The following is a 26,933-nucleotide window of genomic DNA, read 5'->3' as shown; positions in this document are numbered from 1 at the left end:
CTGCGAAGGAAAGAACTAAGAAAATCATTGTTATTTAATTTTGCTATTTATAGAGTTGATTTTCAAGAAGCCTCTTTCAAATGATCAAATTTCAAAAGTTGGAAACATGTTTCTGCAAGAAAATGTTTTTCAGCCTCTTTTTTCTTATTGATTCTTCTGAGTCAGTAAAAACTTCCAAGAGTAATTGTAGAGCTTTACAGGTTTTCTTAGTGTTAAATATTGCTTCTTTTGCAACTAATGCATTGCATGTGGTGGTTTGCAGTGGTATCATTGGTCGTAGCAGGAAAGATTTCAGGAGATACTTATTCAACTTCATCGCTGCCATGCCTCTCGTAAGTGGAATTCTTTAAAAATCTTTACATAGGGAAAAATTTGGATCGTACTAAAAAAATCTTCAGAGATTCTTTACTTCTTAAGTTGACTTTAAAGATTTATGGTACTAAGTTCCTACTTCAAGTTTAGTTTTGTAACTTTTGGCAGAATTTTTCAATGTAAACCTTTATACTGGATAGTAAGACAGGAATTATTAGGTTGGGTTCAGTTTCATTGTATACATATGTGGATGTGTCCCTATGTGTTGTTTTGTTCTAACCTTTAGGCCAGGGTTTCTCTGATGTTTAGTAGAAACCTAGTAGTGCCCCTCCCCCAGTTTTAACAACCCCAGATGTCTCCAGGACATTGCCAAATGTCGCGAGGAGGCTGAGGTGCGGGTAGGTGTGGTGGCAAAATCACCCTGATTGAGAACCATTGCTTTAGGCCATAAACTATTATAGTAACTTGAAGCACTAATGTAGTTGAAGTGAAATTGGAATTTATTATCTGAATTTATTAAAAATAAAGGGCAGTGTTTGGTTAAATCATCAGTGATATTCTTAGCTTGGTTCTTTGTTTTACTGCCACTATAAGAATTTTAGTATTATAAATATGCAAGTAAAAAAAAAAAAAGCTTGGTTATAAAATCCAGCTAATTAGAAAATATGTCCGAGATTTAATAAAGCTTGAGGATACATGCACATGGCTTTTAGACCTTTAGAAAAATTGAAATAAGTGTAGATGTCATTAAAAGATCGAGATCCAGCGGACAACCATTGTTTTCTTGAGAAAATGTTTATGTAAATGTGAGTTTGGAACTATGGAAGAATTGATTTCAATATAATGATGGAAAAGAGAAGTAAAGATGACTCTAGAAATAATCTGGAAATGGTATTAGTTGGTATGAAATTTATAATATTTTTTTAAACAAATGTACCTAGAATTTCATTGTCTAGGGTCATAGTGCTTGTAGTAGGAAACAGAAGATACAAACATAAATGTCAGGACTCTTTTACATTGGATCCAAAGGGGACAGATTTGGCTTTTTGTTTGTTTACAAAAGAAGTATCAAGATGCTTCTCATAATTAATGATATTAACGTATTCTAAAATTGAGTTTCAAGTAGAGTTTTAATATATCAGCATAATATAGCCAATTGCATTTGGTTTAGCATGTTGTCTTTTATCTTTGTACACTGAGTAAAACAGAACTGAATTATATCAATTTGGACTATCAGTTATAAAAATCATAGGATTTGGGAACAGAGCCAATGCTAGAGAAATAAAGTACAATTTTACAAGTAGAAATGTAGTAAAACCAGTAATATGTGTTTATTTGTTTCAGATCTCTGTAATTAATAACTTCTTGAAGTTTGGGTTAAATGAGCTCAAACTGTGCTTCCGAGTAAGACTAACTAAGTACCTCTATGAGGAGTATCTCCAGTAAGTGATAACCTATTTTTATATTAAAAATACTTTTTTCTTCTTTTTTTTTTTTTTAAAGATTTTATTTATTTATTCATGACAAAGAGAGAGAGAGAGAGAGAGAGGCAGAGGGAGAAGCAGGCTCCCAAGGAGCAGGGAGCCCGATGCGGGACTCGATCCCGGAACCCTGGGATCATGACCTGAGCCGAAGGCAGACGCTTAACCATCTGAGCCACCCAGGCGCCCTAAAAATACTTAAATTGAATAGAAATGCTTATGATATCAGATAGAAGTTTTTCTTTTGTATTGGATATATTTTTCAAGGGAGTTCTCTTAGACCCAGAACCACATAGGCAAAGACCTTAGCAATTTAGACTCTAATCCTGGCTCTTCCATTAATTTGCAAGTCATCCTTCTCTGGACTTGCTTCCTTATCTCTAAAGTAAGGACAGTCTTTAAGGCCTCTCCTAGCTCCAAACTTTTCTGTTTCTATGAATTTGCACTGTGTGCTAGAATGGGATTTTTTTTTGTTTTTAAAATCATTAGTTTTAATGTCACTTTCTTACACCTGTTTTAGAGCTTTCACATATTATAAAATGGGAAATCTGGACAACAGGATAGCCAATCCAGACCAGCTGCTTACACAAGATGTAGAAAAGTTTTGTAACAGTGTAGTTGATCTGTATTCAAATCTTAGTAAGGTAAGTTTCTTTATTTTCTTTTTAAAAATTATTTGTTACTTTGTTGAGTTTTGAACCTTAGCAAATTTATATAGAATTGATTTGATGGACATAACAGCATATAACTAAGTGCTTTCATAAGAAAATTAGAGTTATAATCGTAAGTTTTATAACTTTAATAACTTTTAATTTTCTCTATTATTTTTGTGAGGTGTTTTGGCCAAGAATGAAGAATTTAGTGCCTTATAAAGATTTTGAGTGAATTTTGCAGGCTGATTTCAGTAAAAACAGAAATCTGAACTTTTGTCACTTGACGTGTGGACTTGTGGCAATTGCTAGAAATTGACCATCAGTTTATGTTCCCAGTTCCATATTCATAACACTAGGCTGGGACTTCTTCCTGTCCATTTCTGTGCTTCAGTATCTCTAATTCTAATAGATCATGTGAGTAATGGCCAAAAAATCTTCACAAGATGCTAGTTGATTTCAGTTTTCTAATTTCTATTTCCCCCCACCCCCACCCCAGAATATTGTCAGAGCTCTTGGGACTGAGGATAGGCCTTACCCAGGTTTCTTCCTGCCCATTTCCTCAGTTCTTCCTTGTCTTGCTATCGTATATCTCACCACCCTTTACAGCTTTTGCTGTAGTCTTCTCATTAAGTCCTCTTCTTTGCCATTACCTAATCCTGCCTTGCCTGGGACATGTATGGGTCACCGGCAAGATCATCTACCCAGCATTTCCTCCCCTCTTCATCTTAGATGCCCTGTTTCCTACTCTAATCCACATGGCTGCTCTTGGTCTGGGGTGGGAGCTTGTCTTAGGGTGGACCAATTATAGTATCTTTGTCCCTGGCCACAATTGATCAGATGCCCAGTCTACCCAGTGCTAGACACAAGAACTCTCTACAAGGGGCTGGGTCACATTGTAAAGAATAGGAATGCTCCTGCTTTTACCATGTGGATGGAAGGAGGACAGGCAATTCTTAGAGAAGTGCCATGTATCCATAAGAGTTTCCCCCTCATGACAGGCCCATTATTAGGATTCCTTTTCACTTCCTGGCAAACTTTTTATTCAGCTTTCCAGAAGCCTTTGCTAACTGATTCCATACTCTAGGAACTCTGGCAACTCTAAATTATTGATTAATTCAGCCTTCTTTTCTGCTCCCATTGCCACATTTTGAAGTTTGTTTTCTGTGTGTGTAAGGGCGGGGGAGTGTATATACACATTTTTGTGTAATTCTTTAGACATTGTTATGTATTCTTTACATCTTGGCACTTGAGCAACTCTATAGCTCAGGTCTTGTCACATTGGCAATAGGGAAAATACAAAATAATTGTAGTGGGCTTGTATATTTACTGTTTTTAACATATTGTTTGACCTGTGACTTAAATGATGAGTCATTTTTGTCAACTTTTAAATGTACTTACATTTTACAAGTATGTCTAGCTTCTTGATAATTTTTAAGGCAAAAAAGAACAGGTTAATCTTCATAGAAGCCAGCAGAAAGGGGTGGCTATAGACTTAAAGTGAATGAATGTAATGGGGGTTTTTTGAAAAACACTTCAAAATATGTACAAACTTTTGGTATGTCATTTGAGTTGTCTCTGTGTGTAAGGAGCAGTATATTAATGTCTTGTTTTAGTTCTAGAAGCTTGAGTTTTATATCAGAAAATTACAGGCTCATTCGATTATTTTAACATATGGATGTTGTGATAAAGTAATAGAATTAAACAATATTACGGGCAGGAAGAACCGTTCGTTTTATAGGTGTAGATATATAGAAACCAGAAAAGCTGGTACCAGGTTTGAGGTTACATCTCAGGTCCTTTTTATTCACTGTCTTTACACTGCATTGAGAAATTACTATGTTACTAATGGTTAATTGTCATAGTAGAACTACCTGAGTTGTTGGAAAATGGTAAATGTTTTTCCCCTTGTTGGTCAGTAGACATTGGTCATGCTGTCTCTATTTTAAGTTTCTTGAGAATAAGAACCGTTTTCTTTATGTATTTGTTGATCTATATACTGTTTATAGTACATTATATATGATGGGAACTCTCCATGTTGACAATTACATGTTAAATGTTGAGTAACATTTTATATTTATTGTGTTTTTTTAGTTATCAATCTACACAATCTACCTCTTTTTAATTCTTTATCTTCTAATATTTACAGCCATTTTTAGACATAGTTTTGTATATCTTCAAGTTAACAAGTGCAATAGGAGCGCAGGTGAGTTTAATCTATCTTTTAAATTGCTGTAGTACTGTGTTGTAAATAGCTGGATTGTTTGTAGGAATTTTTATGTATCTCAAAGAATGTGTTTTTACAACATGTACCTAATAAAGTCTAGTTATAAAATAATACTGTATTAGAGACTTTAAAAAGTACTCTAATTTGGTGTTTGAATTTTCCTTAAGTTGGATATTTCGAAAATTTTTGTGGCATTAATAACCAGAAGTGCTTAAACATTGACATCCAAGTACTTATTGTTGTAAAGTAATGTCTAAAAAGAGATTTGGATGCAGCCATTTTAATATGAAACTTGAATGTTAAAATATCAGAAATGCCTTTAGATATAATGGTTTTTTAATATAATATGTCATTTTATAATTATATAAGTGGTTGACTCTCTTATGAGCCTTATTACCCTGTCTCTCTATTATTTGTGTTGGTAAGAATGACCCTTAAATTTTGTCTCAGTATTCTCATTGAAATATAACTTTAGTCATGTAATATGTGATGTTACTCTTACATATTTATTACACAACCATGTAATAGTATGACTGTACTGTGTATATATGTACATGTGTATGCATACGCATCTTGTAGTTGATTAATATATAATTTATATAGTAGTTTTTGCTACTTTCCAGAACACTGGGGAAAGTAGGTTTTTATTTGAATTTTCTTATCTACCTTCCTAACCTTCTGCTACCCTTGTTTTTACTATAAGCAAATGAATAGGCCTAATCCCTCTTATCTTTGTGCTGCGATATTTTTATGGTACTTGCTAATTTTTATAATACCTAAATATCTCTCCATGTATTCCTGTTATCTGATTCTGCATTTCTCAAAGGTAGAAACTGTTTTAGTTCTCTCCTTTGCCCATTCTTGCATTGACTATTGAAATGATTGAATCAATCATATTTAATTAAAAAATATTGAATACAAATTATAGTCCACACATGTTGTGCTAGGTAGTGGGGATAAAAAGATGAGTAAGACACAGTTCCAGCTGAAGAAGGTTTATAATCTAGTGAAAGAATAGATATTCAGACAATTATAATGCAGAATGATAAGTCCAGTAACAGAAGTTTGAATAAAATATTTAGTGTCCGGAAGAATTAGAGGTGTTATTTGAGTTGCTCTGAGGAGGATGAGTAGGTGTCCGTTAGATATGTCAGGCTTGCCAGGCATAATACCAACTTCACTGAATGGCATGTTCAGGAAATAGTTTTTTCAGTATGGCAGGACATAGGATATAGATGGGAGTGAGGGGAGTGCCTGTGATGAGCTTGGAGAGGTCAGCTTAAAGCTTCTCTCTTGGGTTGGTCAATGGGTGATGAGGTTACTCACCAAGTTAGAAGGTATGGCAGCTGCAAGGAAGATGTAGGAGAAGGGAAAGGCAGGTAGAGCTTGTTTGGGGGACTTTAGCTTGAAGCCCTATAGAGTAGTGAGGTGAGAGTATATGGTACTTACTTGGAAATACTGTCTTGGATTCTTAAGAGTGATGGGAGTAGAGATAAAAATTTGGGAGGAAAGATCTAAGGAAGAAACCTCAGGGAATATTAACATTCCAAGAGAAGGCAAAAAAAGAAGTCTGAGAGTGTCTGTGGAGTCTTAAGGGAATATTAGGTAGAGTTCCATCAGAAGAGTTTTAGATGCCATAGGAAGAGTGAGGACTGCAATTAGGAGTTTTTATTTTTATTTATTTTATTTTATTTTAAAAAAGATTTTATTTATTTATTTGACAGCACAAGAGAGAGGGAGCGAGCACAAGCCGGGGGAACGGCAGGCAGAGGGAGAGGGAGAAGCAGGTTCCCAGCCAAGCAGGAAGTCTGACTCGGAGTTTGATCCCACGAACCTGGGGATCATGACCTGAGCCAAAGGCAGATGCTCAACCGACTGGGCCACCCAGGTGCCCGCAATTAGGAATTTTTAGGTCAGCAAATTCAGGAGAGTTGGAGGAGGAACAGAATAGATGAGTAGTTAAAAGTGTGAAGGCCCAGTGTGTATTTTCCCAAAAAAGAAATAATTAAGGGGGAAAAATTAGCCAAGTCACTGGAGTTATTTATAGAAATTGTGCATGTTGCATCCAGTGAATTTATTATGATATCCTTGAACTTTGTATATTCTCTTCCAATAATAATAGGGCCCAACAAGTATGATGGCCTACTTGATTGTTTCTGGGCTACTCCTAACTCGACTTAGAAGACCCATTGGTAAAATGACAATAACTGAGCAAAAGTATGAGGGAGAGTATAGATTCGTTAATTCCCGGCTCATCACAAACAGGTAAGAAGAAATGTATTAAATTTGGCTGTACTAAAAATTTGTTTTTATGGACATTGATGTCATGTAAGTTAACTCCAAAAAGTCTGGAAGGCACTGTTACCAAAATTGTGTGTGTGTGTATTTACCTCTTTTGAATAATACATTATGAAAAATACCAGTTTTATAAAGTAGTAATCTTCAGCATTTCTCTTTTTCTTAACTGTGTAGTATCCCTGGTTCACCTCTTCATCTCTTTTATTGACTAATTTTCTGTTAATTTCACTTTAAACACACTCAAAATACAATTCAAATTCAAGTTTACTAATAATACTTCTTCAAAGAAAATTCTGTCGGGGTGCGCCTGGGTGGCTCAGTCGTTGACCGTCTGCCTTTGGCTCAGGTTATGGTCCTAGGGTCCTGGAATCGAGCCCCGCATCGGGTTCCCTCCTCGGCGGGAAGCCTGCTCTCCCTCTCCCACTCCCCCTGCTTGTGTTGCCTCTCTCTCTGTGTCTCTGTCAGATAAAATAAAAAAAGAAAATTCTGTCTCAGTTTATCCACAAATACTTTTATTTTGAGACTGTGTATGCTCAGTAATTCAGTCTCACTGCATGTGTGTCTACCTATTTTCCAGATAGTTTCCAAAATGGGAAGAAAACGTAGTAGGCTTTGGAGCCAGCCTGACTAGTTTCAAAATCTGCCGCCTCCACTTATCAATTATATATTATACGACTTCTGGCAAGTTATAGCTTTACTTTTCTTATTTATAATAGAGAATATAGGACTATTGTGAGGATTAAATATGGAATACATACAAAGCTTCCAGCACAGGTTTTGATATGTAGTAGGTACTCAGTAAATTTTCTCATGTATTCATCTGTAAACTTTAAGTCATTTTGAGGGTCCTAATCTTTATTTAGTACCCTAAAGCATTTACAAAATTACTTAGAGGATTACTCTTTTAACAGTTCCTTCTTCCTTTATTTCCTTATATTGCTAAAATGGTACCAGTTTTAAATAGGGTTTTGTGCTGTAGGGAGGTGGAGGAGTAGACAGTTGGTTGAGTGGAGAGGTGATTTGCCAAGTGAATGAAAGATGGTATCAGCTAGAATGCTTTCTTTTGCAAGAAACAGGAAACCCTGACTCAGGTAGCTTAACAATAAAGACATTTACTACTTGACATAAGAACTCTTAAGATAGCCCCATTCCAGGCACAACATGATCAGGGCTCTGGCTCTTTGATGTTCTCTTGGCTCAGCCTTCCTTTGTATGTTGCCCCTTTCCTCAGCCTAATTTTTCTTATGATCACAAGATGGCAAAAGCAATTTCAGATCTCACTAGTCTTCCTCCCCTGTAAAAAGCCCAGAAATAAAAACAGGCCATCTCTTCAAGAGAGCGGGCAACTTTCCCAGAAGCCCCACCCCTGACTTTGTTTCACCTCTCATTGGCTGGAATGATCACTTGCCCATGCCTTAAGCAATCACAGGCAAGTGATTGGCTTAGACCAAATGGAACTCATTCCTCGTAGATGGGGTTGAGGCCATTCCTAAACCATTTGGGTGCATAGGAAGGGATAGGTGGGTAACTAAGAAAATTGGAGTTCTCTCACATAGGAAGAAGGATGTGGAAGAGAATCAGTGATGAATAGGCAACTAGAGTATTCTGGGTTGTTTTTGCCCTTTCAGGTTTTAGATTGGGGCTAAAATGAGTCAGAACTAGAATGCTCATCTCATCTTCCTCCATAGGCTTAAACATGCAGAGGAGGTAGAAGGAAGTGAGAAAAGTAATTATAGGTATAGAATTGTTTCTTAAACTGGAATTGTGATACTTTGGGGCTCTGTGTTGTTGTGTCAAGGAAATGGTGAAACATAGGTCGAACATGATTCATCTTTATACAAAGTTAATTTTGTTTGAAGGGGTTGAGGCAAGAGCTACCTTGTTTTTATAATGGAAAAAAATGCAGGTACATTTTGGAGTAGAATATAAAATTCACATATATATTTAAGGGGAAAAAAGAGGCTTTAAAGAAATACTCGGTGTTTATCGAAGGCTTTTTAACTGTACCCTCTAGACTCCTATGTAAATCTTTACTTTGCTGTTAGAGTTACTTTTCTGGGAATTTTACATCGTATTGAATAGGGAGTGGGGAAAAACTAGACTCTAGAATCAGATGTGAGTTACAATCTCAGCTGCTTGACTAGCTAGCTGTATGACTTTGACAGACTTGTCTTAATACACTGAACCTTTCTTCATCTGTAAGAATGCCCCCTTTCTTCTAGTCAAGATTCTTGTGGCCCTTATGGACCCATTCAGGCCAGCTCAAGAAAAGGGGAGTTGTGAGGATATGGTGGGATTCCCAGCATAAGAACGACTGTGCAGCCGGGGCTCCTGGAAGCTGGCACTGTGAACTCGTTCAGGCTTGGTTTGCTTTTCAGTCTTTCAAAGGCTGTATGGCATGGCATCACTCCATAGCTTCTCTTAGCTGTTGTGTTCTCCTCTCCCTCCTAGGGGTCTGTACTCCCATTTGTCATCTATAATGGCTGCCCCAGCCCTGCCTTCCTAATGTCATAGCAACTTCCTTCTTATTTCTTATTAAAGAAATTCAGTTAATTAAATTTCTGAGAACTAGCCCAGCACATCTTTTCCAGCCAGGCGTTGTATATGGCATATGCAACATGTGGCTGCTGTGCAGTCTGTGATCCTGTTAGGTGTGTATTTCTGTGCCCTCTGATCAGCTGAGCTAGGAGCAGGGTCTCAAGTACAGGACTGTGGCCACACGCACCCATTAAGCTTATAGTCTTAAGTGTCCATTTAAATAAAATATTCAGTCATAAAATAACTGTATTTCAATTATTTTTCAGGCACTGATAATATTAAAATTACTTACTAAATTATTTTCTTTAATAGTGAAGAAATTGCCTTTTACAATGGGAATAAGAGAGAAAAGCAGACAATCCACTCGGTCTTCCGAAAACTGGTAAGATAGCATGCTTGAGGCTCATGTATTTATGGAAAGATTTGATTTTTTGTCCTATGCTTATCTATATCTATATCTATCTATATAGGTATATATCTTTAATCTTTAAGATATTTATTTTTAAGTATGAAGTATTTTTATACTGTATTTTCATAAAAAATAAAAGAATAAAAACTATCCTATCAATATATTAAGCTTCCCAGTTACAAATATAGGTTGATTTATTAAAATAATTGTCAGTGTATTTTTAGAGATTGCTTAGATGTTTTATTTAGTGATAAATTCTTTTGTTTCTGTAGGATTCTTGAAGATACTATGATGGTTATTTAAAGTAGGGGTCAGCAAACTATTTCTATAAAAGACAAGATAGTACATATGTATGTAGTTCAGGCTTTTTCAGACCTTATGGTCTGTATTGACAAAAGTAGCCATATACTCTATGTAAATAAGTGGGTGTAGCTATGTTCCAATAATACTTTTTTATAAAAATAAATGGCAGCCTGGGATTTGGACTGTGGGCCATAGTTTGTTGACCCTTGATTTAGTTAAAAACATTGTTTCTTGCCTGATGAATCACAGACCTGTACCCCTGAAACAAATAATAGCTTATATGTTAATAAAAAAAAAAATTGTTTCTTGTAAAAACTATACATATATCAGTTTTTATTTTCTTGCCAATTGGAAAATTTGAATTCAAGTAATTTTATTACTTCATTTAAAAGATATTGAGTGCCATCTAGATGCCTGTGCTTGTTCCAGGTGCTAGTAATAATAGTGGTGGACGTGGCGTACAAAATCCTGCCTCTAAGGAGCTTACATTTTAGTGGAAGCTTGTGAAATTAAATTTAAAATTAAATATATATTGAGGTGATTTAAAAAGCTTAAAGAAATAGTCATTTTAAATGATTTCAGGGGTGCCTGGGTGGCTCAGTTGAGCGTCTCACTCTTGGTTTTGGCTCAGGTCATGATCTCATGAGTTGTGGGATTGAGCAGCACATCTGGGCTCTGTGTTCAAGAGGGAGTCTGCTTGAAGATTCTCTCCCTCTGCTCCTCCCCCCACTCACATATGCTCATGTTCTGTCTCTCCCTCTTCCTCCCTAAAATAAATAAGTAAATCTTAAAAAAAAATAATTTTAGAAATTGGATTTTTGTCTTATTTAGATTTAACATGACTGAACTTTGATTGTGCTCACTGATAAAATGCATTTAAGGTTTTTCCAGGGAACTGCTGTTCATCAAGCTTGCTGATGAACATGGCTTGCTTATTCTTATCCGTTAGACTTTAGCTCCAAAGTTAACAACTTATTGTGGCCTTGCTTTCTCTGGTTAGTCTGTCTGAAATGGCCTCCACCAGTTACTTCCCAATTTAATGATCTGTTTCCTTAAAAAATGTATTGCAATTTATATTTATCTTATTTGTTTCCTAGTTTGTCTCTTTCATTAAAATGTAAATTTCATGAGCTCAGGGACCTTGTCTGTTTTATTCATTGTTGTGTCTCCAGCATTGAGCACAGCATGTAACACATGGCATTCATTGAATAAATGTTGCAGTCATTGTGCTTTTGCAAAAGATAGTAAGAGGAAACCACCCTGTACTCAGGAAACTCACATTTTAGTGGAGGAGACAAAAAAAACAACAACTGAATATTTTATATGATTCTGGGTAGTAATGAATTCTATGACCAAAAATAAAATGGGATGAAATGGTACAGTGTGATGGGGAGGTTGCATAGCTATTTTAGGTAGGATGGCAAGAAGGTCTTTCTTGAGGAGGTGACGTTTTATCGGAAACCCACATGGAATGAGGGAGTTAGTCACAAAATAGAACTGTCCAGGACAGCAGCAATATTCCTGGCAGAGGGAACAACAAGAGGAAAGCCTTAAGGCAGTTTGAGAAACCAATATTTCTGGAGCTCAGTGAGAAGGAATAACAGAAGCAGATGAAGTTTAGGATAGAGCCCAGTGCCAGATCATGCAGGGCCTTGAATAATCTGATAGATGGAAAAGTTGAGAACATTGAAAAGGCAGAATATAAAACATTTTTAGACTTGTAATTTTGAGGTAGTGTGTGCTTGATTAAAGCTGCAAACTAGGGCTGAACAGCATTGATGACACATTAGCACTTGGTTCAGATCGAGTGTAGTAAGATTCTTGGGGAAAGCAGAGACCAGATGTCTCCAACTAAAGCAAAGCACTGAGTGCCAATCTAGGACAGCTAGTGTTTTACCTAAATTAGCTCATCCTTCTGTTTTATTGTTGTTGTTTTGATTATTGATCAGTTTTAGTATTTATGTATCTGATGGTATTGTGAATACAATATTATATACAAATGATACCACATTAACATTTATATGTAATTTCCATTCTGTTTGCATAAAAATGGTTTCATAAAGTATTTGGCATCTGCTCTGTGATAAGTATTGTGCATGAAATGTAATGTACAGTATAATCAGAAACCATAGGCAATATTTGTGGAATCAATAAATTATATAATTTTTTAATTTTCAGTAAGTATTTGGAATAAATAAATCATGCAGTTTTTTATTTTCAGGGTAGATTCATATTTTTACATACACATAAAATATAAATTTTTTTGTATTTGCTTTCTGCCAGGTGGAACATCTCCATAATTTCATTTTGTTTCGGTTTTCTATGGGCTTCATTGATAGCATAGTTGCCAAATGTAAGTATGCTTTAAAAGAGATAGTGGAATGAAATTTGTGGAGAAAGCGAAGTATTGTTAATGTTTAAATCTTAACGTTTTGTTTCAGATCTTGCCACTGTTGTTGGTTACCTAGTTGTAAGTCGTCCTTTCCTAGATTTGTCTCATCCTCGACATCTCAAGAGTACACATTCAGAACTTCTAGAGGTAAAGTATTAGTAATCAGAGTCATAATAAATTGAAATTTAAATATAAAAACAAATAAAAGCTAGTTTTTAGTCTTAGAAATGTAAGTGAAAACTAGTATTTATTTCTATTTAAGGATTACTACCAAAGTGGAAGAATGCTTTTGCGAATGTCTCAAGCTCTGGGTCGGATAGTTTTGGCTGGCCGTGAAATGACTAGATTGGCTGGGTAAGTAAGATTAGTAATACTGAGCAATTGCAGAAAATAAGTTTTAAAAATATGTTATACTTAATGATTGTGCCCAGTTGAGGTTAAGGTAAGGGGCAACTGAAGCCCCATTTCCTATTCCTGCAAGCTGATTTTGATAGGAAAATTAAGGAAGGTTTTTCTCTGAGAGGGAGCTTTTCATGTTTCCTTAAGAGAGCTGTTTGAGTCTTCAACCAGGTTAGTGGTTCTCAAGCTGTCCGCTCCATGGACACTAGTATTCGGTAAGTTAGAAAATGTTAAGTTAGGGCAGTCCTTTCTTAATTCATGGAAAATTGGGTTAATGAATAGAATTTTTGTATTTGAACTTTTTTGTCCTCCACTGTAAGATAAAGATGAAGTTGATTTTAATGGGGAAAGAAGTGAAAAGTCACCTTGTGGTATCTGTAGATGCAATTGCAAATATGGTCATTCTGTCTAGTAAAATTGTTCTTAGACTGTAACGTGGAATTAAGTATTTCAGTATTTTAAGCTCTAGTACAAAGGGCTTGATATGGCATAAAAAAACACCATAATGTAAAAAGTACATCTAAAGAAATTGGATCACTTCTGATCCTTCCCAGACCTGTGACTCATCCGTGTATTTCTTCTTTATTCCTCCTCTTCTATGGCAGTTTAGGTCTTCATGGCAAGTTGGAGGAGATTGTCAACTACTATGAGGAGTCTCTTTCTCTTGAGAATGCGAACATTCTTCCTACTTGTTAATAACTTTTCTTAGGCCTTTATGGTTCGTGGTAGATGGGGTGCTTCTGTTCCTTCAGGAGGTTTCTGCTTGATTTTCACAGAAAAGTTCTCTTTTGTTTCTTTGATGTAGATTGCTTTCTCTTTGACCATCATGTTATTTTTATTTCCTTGATGTCTTGGCATTAGTTTTGATTTCTCTCTATTGCCACAGTGATTTCTTTCTAATAGTAAGAACACGTCATCTTTCTCCCATTTTGGAGTAGGAAAGAGAAGAATCCTCCATGTTTGCAGGGAGGTAGCAGACATTTGGCATATATGTAATAAATGCCTTCCTCACACATGAGGGCTAACTTTATACTTGGCTGTCTCTCACTCCAGGAGGAACTTGGTCCATACTTCCTATGTCTGAGGAATGTACTAATACTAGTCCTTGTGTAGTATCTACTAGAAACCTTAAAATTCTAGTGGCAAACAACCTTCTTGACTCACCTGTTAATGAAGTAATTATCTGTTGAGGTGGAGATCCTATGAAACCTCTTCCTTTATCCTCATGTTCCTGCTCTCCTACTGAAACATGATAATAAAGCATGCATACACTATCACTCATACTTTATGATGATGAGACTTCTTTAGATTATTTCAGTTAAATTAAATTGTAATTTTAGAAATTTCAGTTAAGTTTGAATAAAAGTTTTAAACTTACACAGGGTGCTATATGTCAGTTACATCTCAAATAAGTAACAAAAATAATAGTAAAAGATATGATGGCCTTTGGAGTTTTCATTATGACTTTTTTTTTAAATTTTAGTTTTACTGCTCGGATTACAGAATTAATGCAAGTACTGAAGGATTTAAATCAAGGCAAATATGAGCGCACAATGGTCTCGCAACAGGAAAGGGGTAAATATGAATGCACTAGGTCACATAGTTTAAGTTTTGGCTGATGTAATGTGATGCTCTGATACTTATTTTCCACTTAAGGTATTGAAGAAGGAGCACAAGTTATTCCCTTGATACCTGGTGCTGGAGAAATCATCAATGCTGATAACATTATAAAGTATGTATAGGAAAAGTTCTTTAGCACCATAAACATTTGTTAAACTGTATAGTAGCGTTCTCTTTCAGCTATGTTTGCTTAGTGTTTAATATAAAATTGTAATTTTTTATCAATTTCCTCTGTAGATTTGATCATGTTCCTTTAGCAACGCCAAATGGAGATATCTTGATCCGAGACCTTAATTTTGAAGTAAGTTATTAAATGATTATATATAAGCTTAGATCAGATTTAAAATGTGAAATGAAAAACTTGTCTGAATATGTAAAATAACTGTAAGGCTTAACTTAGTCTCTGAATCCACAAAACTCTTTTAAAAAATAAGTCTTTGAAACACTTAGAAATCTATCTTTCTTAATTGTTAGGACTTTCAAGTTTCAGATATTTACTATCAAAAAATCTTTTGCAAATAAAGTCTGTCACAAAAAAGCCATAGAAGATATAGTTGATTGTAATCTCTGGTGGGAAATGAAAATTTAAGCATGCAATGTAGTTTTAGTCTACGTTGAAAAAGATTAGGGTTAGGTATTGTTTTGACTGTGCAGGGGGATCTGTCTCTATACAAACCAAATATAGACTCTGTTCTCACTGAAAACTGTAGGAGAGCAGCACAGTAGCACTGTGGTAACATCTCATGCCAAGTGAGGAGTGATGCTGATTCAGTATAGTCTCGTAATCAAATGGGAATATGGCAGAGCCAATTAAAAAAAAAAAAAAGCAAAAGAGGAGTATTTCTGTATGATTTGTAAGACACTCCCAGGCCTAAGGGTTACTGTTAGGATATATGTCTATTATGACTTTATAAATAGTTCCGATGAGAAAATCTTGATGATTGGTAACAGATTCCTACCACATAGGCTGTCTCCCCAAGTCTAGAACCCACTAGATACCACTTCTTTAGAACAACACTGTCCAGAACTGTTTGCAGTGATGGAAATGTTCTCTGTTTGCTTTGTCCAATATAGTAGCCACACTTGAAATTTAATTTTAATAAATTAGATCTTAAATAGCTACACATGACTGACTAGTGGCTACCGTATGGGATGGCACAGCTCTAGAATTCCTCCTCTCTCCATGCCTATACTACGTATGTGACCTTCTATAATTTGTGTTGTATGCAAAGATTCTTTTAAATTGCTCTCACTTTAAGAATGTTGTCTTATAATTTATAAAATAAGTATAATTATTGGATTTGTTTTTAAATTTTTATAATCTTAGGCAAGTCTTCAATTTTGTTATTCTTAGTAATGTATATTTTTTAAGTACATGTCCACTTTCTTTTTAAGGCACTATAAAAATAAAAAATGTTAGTTAAGCAAAGTACTTTGAACTTATTTGACAATGAGTATTATATATTGCCATATTTATCTTCAAGCCAGGAAATACAAGAATACGTAGAGAAAATGTAAATATAGTAGGTAAATATTGAATGACTCCAAGTATTCCAGAAGTGTTGTCTCATTTAACTCTAGGTGCTCTAGTTAGTTTGTTGTGCAACCTTGGCACAGTAGGTAGCCAACCCACCAGACGATTTCAAGATAAAGCAGAGCTTAGAACCCCATCTGTGTTAGATTTTCAGTAGCTCCCTTATTGCCATTACCCCAGGGGAAAAAGGGCCTGGGATTTCTCTTGGCTTCTTGGCCCTTTCTCCCACTTTCCCTCACTCTGTCTTTATGCAGAAATAGGTTCCACTAGCAATACAGATGTATACATAGATTAAGCATAGTGAGAAGGGGTTCTTCGGGATCTGTATGTACACATACATGGAAGAGATAGAGGAGGAAAAAAGATGGCGGAGGAGTAGGGGACCCTGTTTCAACTGGTCCCCTGAATTGAGCTGGATATCTACCAGACCATTCTGAACACCCACGAAATCAGCCTGAGATGTAAGAAGATATATCTGGATCTCTACAAACAGAATATCTCTGGCGGTTGGTCTCGAGGTATGAAGCAGGGAGCAGTGATTCTGCGGGCAGATATCAGAAGATAAACAGAAGGGGCAGGGAGCCCCTGTGATCTTACGCCACGAAGGCAAAAGTCTCCTGCTCTGGGGACTGGGCACAGACTCACAGATGGGCCGGTAGTGGCAGGGAAAGGACTTTAGGGCAGCTCCCCAGACTGAAACCTGGAGCTACGGGTTTGTGCGTGTGAACTGGGGGTGGCTGGCGGTTTTAGAAGCATGAAGGGCAGAGACGTGCCCGGCCCTGGGAGCGGCAGCTGGGAGCGCTGCTGAGGGGCACACAAACCATGAGGCTGCGGTTTATAGCAGCACAGACAGAAATGGAGATAGTGTGGCCTGGAGAGCTCACTGAAAAACAGACTGTGATCTCTGTGTTCTGACACAGAGGTTTGGATGGAGTCACTTCTGCTCTGACTCTTGGAAGAGATGTAGAAAGCTGCCAGAGAACAGAAGCCCCCCAAAACAGTTTTCACTGAGCACCGCCCCCCCCAGGGGGCAGGGGGCAGGGGGCAGGCAAACCCTGCCCAAACAGGGTTGCCTGAGTAACAGCATGGCAGGCCCCTCCCCCAGAAGACAGGCTGGAAGAACAAGAGGCCGGCAACCCTAAGGTCCCTATAAAACAGGTGCATCTTGCTTGGGTTGTGGTCAATACTTTGGACTCTACATTCCCTCAACCACCCCTCAACAGAATGACTAAGAGGAGGAACCCCCAACAAAGGAAAGACTCAAGAGACTGTGGCTCCTGCCACAGAACTAATGGATATGGATATAACCAAGATGTTAGAAATAAACTTCAGAGTAACAATTATGAAGGTGATATCTAGGCTTGAGAAAAATATTAACAACAATATAGAATATCTGAGGGCAGAAATGAGCTCTAATCAGGCCAAACTTAAAAATGCTATGAATGAAATGCAGTCTAAACTGGATACTTTGACTGCCAGGGTAAATGAGGCATAAGAACGAATTAATGAGCTAGAGGAAAAGATGATAGAAAAGAAGGAAACTGAGGCGGCATGGGAAGAACAAATTAAAACCCAAGGGATCAAACTGAGAGAGATTAGTGACTCAATGAAATGTTCCAATATCAGAATTATTGGGATTCCTGAGGGGGTGGAGGGAGAGAGAGGTCTAGAAGTTATATTTGAGTAAATCGTAGCTGAGAACTTCCCTAATCTGGGGAAGGAAACAAGCTTTCGTGTCCAAGAGGCAGAGAGGACCCCTCCCAAGATCAATGAGAACAGACCGACACCATGACACATAATAGTACAATTCGCAAATCTTAGATCCAAAGAAACAATCTTGAAAGCAGCAAGGGGGAAGAGATTTCTTACATACGGAGGGAGGAACATCAGAATAACGTCAGACCTGTCCACAGAGACCTGGCAAGCCAGAAAGGGATGGCAAGACATATTTTGGGTACTAAATGAGAAGAACATGCAGCCAAGGATACTTTATCCAGCAAGGCTGTCATTCAGAATGGATGGAGAGACAAGGAACTTCCAAGACTAGCAGAAACTGAAAGAATATATGACCACCAAGCCGGCCCTGCAAGAAATATTAAGGGGGGGGGGGTTCTATAAAAGGAGAAAGACCCCAAGAGTGATATAGAACAGAAATTTACAGGGACAATCTATAAAAACAATGTCTTCACAGGCAACATGATGACAATAAATTCATATCTTTACATAATCACTGTCAACGTGAATGGCCTAAATGCTCCCATGAACCGGCACAGGGTGCAGATTGGATAAAAAGACATGACCCATCCCTATGCTGGCTACAGGGGACTCATTTTGGATAAAAAGATGTGACCCATCCCTATGCTGTCTACAAGGGACTAATTTTGAACCTAAAGATACATCCAGATTGAAAGTGAAGTGATGGAGAACCATTTTTCATGACAACGGACCTCAAAAGAAAGGGGGGTAGCAATTCTCATATCAGACAAATTAGATTTTAAGCTAAAGACTGTAGTTAGAGACACAGAAGGACACTATATTATTCATAAAGGGTCTATCCAATAAGAGGATCTAATAATTGTAAATATCTATGCCCCCAACATGGGAGCAGCCAACTACATAAGCCAATTGTTAACCAAAATAAAGAGACATATTGATAATAATACGTTAATAGTAGGAGACCTCAACACTCCACTCTCAGCAATAGACAGATCATCTAAGCAGAAAAATAAACAAGAGCTTTGAATGACACACTGGACCAGATGGACCTCTACACCCTAAAACAACAGAATACTCATTCTTCTTGAACGCACATGGAACTTTCTCCAGAATAGACCACATACTGGGTCACAAATCAGGTCTCAACCGATACCAAAAGATTGAGATTATTCTCTATATATTCTCAGACCACAATGCTTTGAAACTGGTTCTCTGTATATTCTCAGACCACATGCTTTGAAAGAAAAAATTTGGAAGAAATTCAAACACTTGGAAGCTAAAGACCATCCTGCTTAAGAATGTTTGGGTCAACCAGGAAATCAAAGAAGAACTTAAACAATTCATGGAAACCAATGAGAACGAAAACACATTGGTCCAAAACCTATGGGATACTGCAAAGGCGGTCCTAAGGGGGAAATACATAGCCATCCAAGCCTCACTCAAAAAAATAGAAAAATCACAAATACACAAACTAACTTTACACCTTAAAGAACTGGAGAAAGAACAATAAGTAAAGCCTAAGCCACACATTAGAAGAGAAATAATTACGATTAGAGCAGAGATCAATGAATTAGAAACCAGAAATACAGTAGAGCAGATCAATGAAACTAGAAGCTGGTTCTTTGAAAGAATTAATAAGATAGATAAACCATTGGCCAGACTTACTCAAAAGAAAAGAGAAAGGACCCAGATTAATAAAATTATGAATGAAAGGGGAGAGATCATGACTAACACCAAGGAAATAGAAACAATTATTAGAAATTATTATCAACAACTATATGCCAATAAATTAAGCAACCTGGAAGAAATGGATGCCTTCCTGGAAAGCTGTAAACTCCAAAGACTGAAACAGGAAGAAATAGACAACCTGAATAGACCAATAACCAGTAATGAGATTGAAGCAGTGATCAAAAACCTCCGCAAAAACAAGAGTCCAGGGCCTGATGGATTCCCTGGGGAATTCTACCAAACATTCAAAGAAGAAATAATACCTATTCTCCTGAAGCTGTTTCAAAAAAATAGAAGGAAAACTTCCAAACTCATTCTATGAGGCCAGCATTATCTTGATCCCAAAACCAGGCAAAGACCCCATCAAAAAGTAGAATTATAGACCAATATCCCTGATGAATATGGGTGCCAAAATTCTCAACAAGATTCTAGCTAATAGGATCACCAACAGTACATTAAAAGGATTATCCATCACGACCAGGTGGGATTTATCACTGGGATGCAAGGGTGGTTCAACATTCACAAATCAATCAATGTGATAGAACACATTAATAAGAGAAGAGACAAGAACCATATGGCTCTCTCAATTGATGCAGAAAAAGTATTTGACAAAATACAGCATCCTTTCCTGATTAAAACTCTTCAGAGTGCAGGGATCAAGGGAACATTCCTTAATTTCATAAAAACCATCTATGAAAAGCCCACAGCAAATATCATTCTCAATGGGGAAAAGCTGAGAGTCTTTCCCTTAAGATCGGGAACACAACAAGGATGCCCACTCTTCGCTGCTACTGTTCAACATAGTGCTGTTGTCTGCAATCAGACAACAAAAAGAAATAAAAGATATTCAAATTGGCAAAGAAGAAGTCAAACTCTCTCTTTCGCAGGTGACATGGTACTTTATGTGGAAAACCCAAAAGACTCCACCCCCAAATTACTAGAACTCATACAGCAATTCAGTAATGTGGCAGGATACAAAATCAGTGCACAGAAATCAGTTGCTTTCCTATACGCTAACAATGTAACTGTGGAAAGAGAAATTAGGGAATTGATTCCATTTACGATAGCACCAAAAACCGTAAGATACCTTGGAATAAACCTAACCAAAGAAATAAAGGATCTCTACCCTAGAAATTACAGAACACTTCTGAAAGAAATTGAAGAAGACATAAAAAGATGGAAAAACATTCCAGGCTCATGGATTGGAAGAATAAACATTGTTAAAATGTCTATGCTGCCCAGAGCAATCTATATTTTAAACACCATCCCGATCAAAATACCAATGGCATTTTTCAAAGTGCTGGAACAAACAGTCCTAAAATTTGTATGGAACCAGAAAAGACCCTGAATCACCAAGGAAATGTTGAAAAAGAAAAACAAAGCTGGGGGGCATCACATTGCCAGATTTCAAGCTATATTGCAAAGCTGTACTAAGACAGCATGGTACTGGCACAAAAACAGACACAGATCAGTGGAACAGAATAGAGAGCCCAGATATGGACCCTCAACTCTACGGTCAACTAATCTTCGACAAAGCAGGGAAAAATATGCAATGGAAAAAAGACAGTCTCTTCAATAAATGGTGCTAGGAAAATTGGACAGCTATATACAGAAGAATGCAACGCGACCATTTTCTTACACCATACACAAAGATAAACTCAGAATGGATGAAAGACCTCAATGTGAGACAGGAATCCGTCAGAATCCTAAAGGAGAGCATAGGCAGTAACCTCTTCGACATCGGCCACAGCAACTTCTTTCAAGACACGTCTCCAAAGGCAAGGGAAACAAAAAAAGGGAAAATGAGCTTTTGGGACTTCATCAAGATCAAAAGCTTCTGCACAGCAAAGGAAACAGTCAACAAAACAAAGAGGCAACCCATGGAATGGGAGAAGATATTTGCAAATGACACTACAGACAAAGGGCTGGTATCTAAGACCTATAAAGAACTTCTCAAAACCAACACTCAAAAACAAATGGTCAAGTCAAATGGGCAGAAGATATGAACAGACACTTCTCCAAAGAAGACATACGAATGGGTAACAGACACATGAAAAAATGTTCATCATCATTAGCCATCAGGAAAATTCAAATGAAAACCACATTGAGATACCACCTTACACCAGTTAGAATGGCAAAAATTAACAAGGCAAGAAACAACAAATGTTGGAGAGGTTGTGGAGAAAGGGGAACCCTCTTACACTGTTGGTGGGAATGCAAGTTGGTACAGACACTTTGGAAAACAGTGTGGAGGTTCCTCAAAAGGTTAAAAATAGAGCTACCCTAACCCAGCAATTGCACTACTGGGTATTTACCCCGAAGACACAGATGTAGTGAAAAGAAAGGCCATATGCACCCCAATGTTCATAGCAGCAATGTCCGCAATAGCCAAACTGGAAAGAGCTGAGATGCCCTTCAACAGATGAATGGATAAAGAAGATGTGGTCCATATACAAAATGGAATATTACTCAGCCATCAGAAAGGATGAATACCCGCCATTTGCATCAACATGGATGGAACTGGAGGAGATTATGCTAAGTGAAATAAGTCAAGCAGAGAAAGAAAGTCAATTATCATATGGTTTCACTTATTTGTGGAACATAAGGAATAGCATGGAGGACATTAATAGAAGGAAGGGAAATATGAAGGGGGGAAATCAGGGGGGGAGACAAACCATGAGAGACTATGGACTCCAGGGAACAAACTGAGGGTTTCAGAGGGGGGTGTGGGGGGATGGGTTAGCCCAGTGATGGGTATTAAGGAAGGCAGGTACTGCGTGGAGCACTGGTTGTTATATGCAAACAATGAATCATGGAACGCTACATCAAAAACTAATGATGTAATGTATGGTGACTAACATTACATAATAATTAAAAAAAAACATAGAAGAGGTAAGATGATTATCATCTGTGATATTACTTTGTCACATGGTTACCACACTGAAGTGTCCAGAAGCTCTTCCTTTTAAAGCCCTTATGTTTGGATTTAATATACTTTTAGCCATCAGTCCCTATAACTTTACTTTTATAGTCTCAAACCCTTCACTTTCTTGCTCTTAGTGTGGTTTCAATAGGAAAGTCCTATTTGAGTCCCTAGTTATGCCCCTGCTTGTTCAAGTTTTTTCACTTTGTGACCATGTTCTATACCACCTGTTGCTATCCTGTTGATTCTTATTTTGTCTTCTCTTCCAATGGAAGCTGTTTCTTTGGGTCTTCTGTAACGAATTCCTCTTCTCTCTCGCTCTGACTTAAGGTGTTTTAAGTTAGACTTGGCCTTTTCCCATTTATTCTGTCTTTCCATCATTTTTCTTAGCATAGCCTTTATTTAACACACATCCTTCAGTTCTTTGTAACCTTCTACCCATTTAGCTTATTTGAAAATAAGGATTTCTTTCACCTAGACAGAGGCATAATAAAACAGCCTTGGCTACCAAAAAATAAATGTTTAATGCTTTATGATTATTTTTTTGTCTATTGTTTTACATAATAACAAAATAATATAAGCTTCTTCGGAATAGGACATTTTATACCTCATTCTTTTATAAACTCCCCCAGAACAGACATTTATTTATCTAGATGTAGACTGAGGAGACCCTAAAAGATTAATGACTTGTAGGTTATAACGTGGGTGTTAAAATAATACTTTGTAAGTTATTTAAAATTTTTACCCTTTTAGTAAGGCATGTTTCTGATATTTGAAGATGCCTATGAATCTTCATAAGCAGCATACTTTTGTATAATCTCTCTTTTACTTAAATCATATTTGTGTGTAGAACTGTTTTTGATGACATTATTAAGGTAAATTCTAAAGTTGGATTTATCAGAAAGTCTTATATGGGGGGGCGTATTTTAATTGGTAAAAATATAGTGGTACATCCTATGTGGAATTTAAGAAAACAGATGAGCATTAGGGGAAAGGGGAAAAAAAAAAAGAGGGAAACAAACCGTAAAACAGACTCTTAACTATAGAGAACAAACTGAGGGTTGCTGGAGGGGAGGTGAGTCGGGGATGGGCTAAATGGGTGATGTGTGTTAAGGAGGGCACTTGTGATGAGCACTGGGTGCCATATGTAAGTGATGATGGATTCTACTCCTGAAACTAATATTAAACTATATGTTAACTAAATTTTAGATAAAACTTGAAACATTAAAAGAAAAAATAGCCGTATAAAGCTACTGTTGTCACATTAAACCAGTCCAGGAACCTCAGTAATACAGTGTTATTAAGAACTTAATTTTCAGCGAAAGTTACCCTTATCTTTTAGTCTTAATTTAACCTGGGGGGGAAATAAAAACATTTTGAAAAATCTTTACTATGGAAAAACTATTGCTGGCTTATCATGGCTGATGTCATATTGGAAATTTGTCCAACATTGCCAAAAGCCATGGGGGTAAAGTTAATGCTGAATCTAAGATGTTTGAGCATAAAAGAGAATGCCTTTAGATATCTCAAGTCTAGTTATTATGTTTACAGATCATTATATATTTGGGTTTCCTGGCATATTGCAACAAATATTATGGAGAAATACTGGCTACTGATGAAAATCACAATGAACAGTTAGGAATAGAAGACAGTATATATGGCTGACATTCCTCAAAGCATAGTAGTAGGGGACCATTTAATTAACAGCCCTGAACTTTAGGAGCTCCTAAGGATATCACTATTATAGTAAAGTAAAATTATTATATATAATCAGAAGTATTCACTATACTCCATTTCACAGGAAAAGATAGTAAGTAGGTAATTGCTTAGGAAGAAGTCTGTCAGGAATATTCACTATCTTCAGTTTCACAGGAAATTGAATTATTAGGAATATTCACAATGTTCAATTTCATAGGAAAAGGTAATAGGTAATTGCTTAGGAAGTTCATCAAAAAGATTCTTTAAAATAATTTCTCAGAAAAAGGGACAGTTCATTTTTCTGGAAAAATCATTCCATATAGTTTATTCTCTAACAGACATGCATATGATGTGGTATTTTATTACAGATCAGTTATGTGGTAGGCTAGTAATTCTCAACCTTTTTTAGAAGCTCATTCTTTTTTTAAAAAAATAAGATTTATTTGAGAACGAGAGAGACAGGGAGACAGAAAGAGAGCTGGGGTAGGGGCAGTGGGAGAGGGAGAAAGAGAATCCTAAGGCGGATTCCCCAGTGAGTGTGAAGCCCAACAGCGGGCTGGATGTCATGACCCTGAGATCATGACCTGAGCTGAAATAAGAGTCAGCCACCCAACTGACCTAGCCACCCAGGTGCCCAGAAACTCATTCTTTTTTTATTGTGGTAAAATATATATAACATAAAATTTACCCCTTTCAGCCATTAAAATTTTTTTTATTGACAAAATGTACATAACATAAAATGTACTCTTAACCATCTTATGTAAATAGTTCAGTGGCACTAAGTTCATTTACAGTGTTGTGCAGCCGTCACCACTAACCATCCCCAGGACTCTTTCATCATAAGAGATAGAAACTCTATACCCATTAAATAATAACTCCTCATTCCCCCTCCCCCCACCCCTCCTCCCAGCCCCTGGTAACTACTATTCTCCTTTATGGATATGACTGTTCTAGGAACTTCATAGAAGTGGAGTCCTACAAGAGTTGTCCTTTTGTGTCTAGCTTATGTCCTTAGCTTGATGATGTCTTCAGGGTTCATCCGTGTTGTAGCAGGTGTCAGAATTTCATTCGTTTTCAAGGCTGCATACTCTTCCACTGTATGGATAGACCACATTTTGTTCATCCATTCATCCTCTTCAGTTGCTTCCACCTTTGGCTATTAGGAATAATGCTGATGGTGGCTCCGTGTTTCATCAAAGTCAAAGGTAGTCCTTGCGTGGCTCCCAGTGCCCTGTTGAATTTGCCTGCACTGCCCTCCCCCAGTCTCTTACCTCTCTGTTTTTTTCCTACTACTCTTTCCTCCCTGTTTTTCTCAGCCTCTTTTCTGTTTTTTTTTGACCAGGATAGGTACATTCCTGTCTCAGTGCCTTTGAACCAGCTTTTTGTGGGTGGGGTTGGACTGGAGCAGTCTTCCTCCAGATAAACTCCTAATTCACTCCATTCAGAGTTGCCCAGTTACCATTTTCAGTGAGACCTGGCCTGACCACCTTAAAAATGTAACCTCCCCTACCCACTCCCAAATTTCCTTCCCTTGATAGATTTTTTTCTCCATAGCACTTCTTTTCTTTTCTTTTTTTTTTTTTTTAAAGATTTTATTTATTATTTGACAGAGAGAATGAGAGCGAGAGAGAGAGCACATGAGAGGGGGAGGGTCAGAGGGAGAAGCAGACTCCCCGCCGAGCAGGGAGCCCGATGCGGGACTCAATCCCGGGACTCCGGGATCATGACCTGAACCGAAGGCAGTCACTCAACCGACTGAGCCACCCAGGCGCCCTGCACTTATTTTCTAATATGCTATTTAATTTACTCATTTGTTGTGTGTATTCTTTATGATATGTCTCTCCTACTAGAATGTAAAGTGGTAAGGGCAGGTTTTGTTTTGTTTTTTTTCTTTTATTTGTTAGTGTAGCCCCATTACCTAGAGTAGAGCCTGACACTGAGCATTCAATAAATATTCACTGAATTAAATAATAGGAATGTAGGGCCTCAACAGTTAAAATTTGTCAATGGCAGGTTCCACAACCAGAGTAACTCACATATCTGTTGTCTTCTTTCCTGCTGTGATACACTGCTGTGTGATGTTGTGAGCTGGAATTGTAACCCAGGTTTCTGATTCTTCACAGCGTTGATTAAATACTTACATGAGACCGTAAGCTCAGAACTTTTCTCATTTTCTTTACATTTTCTCATTTTCTCATTTAACTTTACATCCCTGCAGAGCGATTTGGTGGCACTTGTAAATATTTATAATATATATATACTGCTAAGAACCTGACCATAGAAACATGTCTCACCAATACATAAATTTGCTCACTGATTCTGATTCATTGCAGTATTATCTAAAAGAGCAAAGCAAAATACAAATGACATAAATATTTAACAAAAAGGAAGTTTTTAAATAAATTATGGTGCATTCTTAGAATGGTATACACTGTAGGTATTAAAAAAATAGGATGGGAGGAATCTGAATATACTGACTTGGAATAATATTTGTGATATATTGTTAAATAGTAACATGTAGAACATATATCGTATGATTCCATTTTTTTTAAAAAAAAGACCATATACACACATACTTGTTTTCAAGAATCCTCAAAATTTGTAAGCTGTAGTTCTGTATTCTGATTAAGTTGATTTCACTCAGTGATTATTAAATGAAAAAAAAGGGTGTAAAATTTGAAAGTAAACAAAAGTGAAAGGTCTCT

General features: G+C 37.0%; 1 protein-coding gene across 2 annotated transcripts in view; it reads left to right on the top strand.

The window, feature by feature from the left end:
* Window positions 1-26,933, top strand: part of ABCD3 (ATP binding cassette subfamily D member 3) — an 80,392-nt gene that overhangs the window by 39,358 nt on the left and 14,101 nt on the right. For both annotated transcript variants that reach the window (XM_064588783.1, XM_045897149.2), the window contains 12 exons: window positions 263-332; window positions 1,657-1,754; window positions 2,314-2,437; window positions 4,593-4,649; window positions 6,793-6,935; window positions 9,819-9,888; window positions 12,502-12,571; window positions 12,660-12,757; window positions 12,873-12,964; window positions 14,493-14,584; window positions 14,666-14,741; window positions 14,867-14,930. In XM_064588783.1, the coding sequence (XP_064444853.1) occupies window positions 263-332; window positions 1,657-1,754; window positions 2,314-2,437; window positions 4,593-4,649; window positions 6,793-6,935; window positions 9,819-9,888; window positions 12,502-12,571; window positions 12,660-12,757; window positions 12,873-12,964; window positions 14,493-14,584; window positions 14,666-14,741; window positions 14,867-14,930 (1,054 nt within the window). The remainder of the gene's footprint in view (window positions 1-262; window positions 333-1,656; window positions 1,755-2,313; window positions 2,438-4,592; window positions 4,650-6,792; window positions 6,936-9,818; window positions 9,889-12,501; window positions 12,572-12,659; window positions 12,758-12,872; window positions 12,965-14,492; window positions 14,585-14,665; window positions 14,742-14,866; window positions 14,931-26,933) is intronic.

The sequence above is a fragment of the Mirounga angustirostris genome, unplaced genomic scaffold, assembly GCF_029215605.1.
Source record: "Mirounga angustirostris isolate CCGP_5_RB_7025 unplaced genomic scaffold, mMirAng1.0.hap1 SCAF_4, whole genome shotgun sequence".
NCBI classification, from domain to species: domain Eukaryota; kingdom Metazoa; phylum Chordata; class Mammalia; order Carnivora; family Phocidae; genus Mirounga; species Mirounga angustirostris.
The sequence above is the reverse complement of the archived record's forward strand: the minus strand, read 5'-3'. Positions and strand labels throughout refer to the sequence as shown.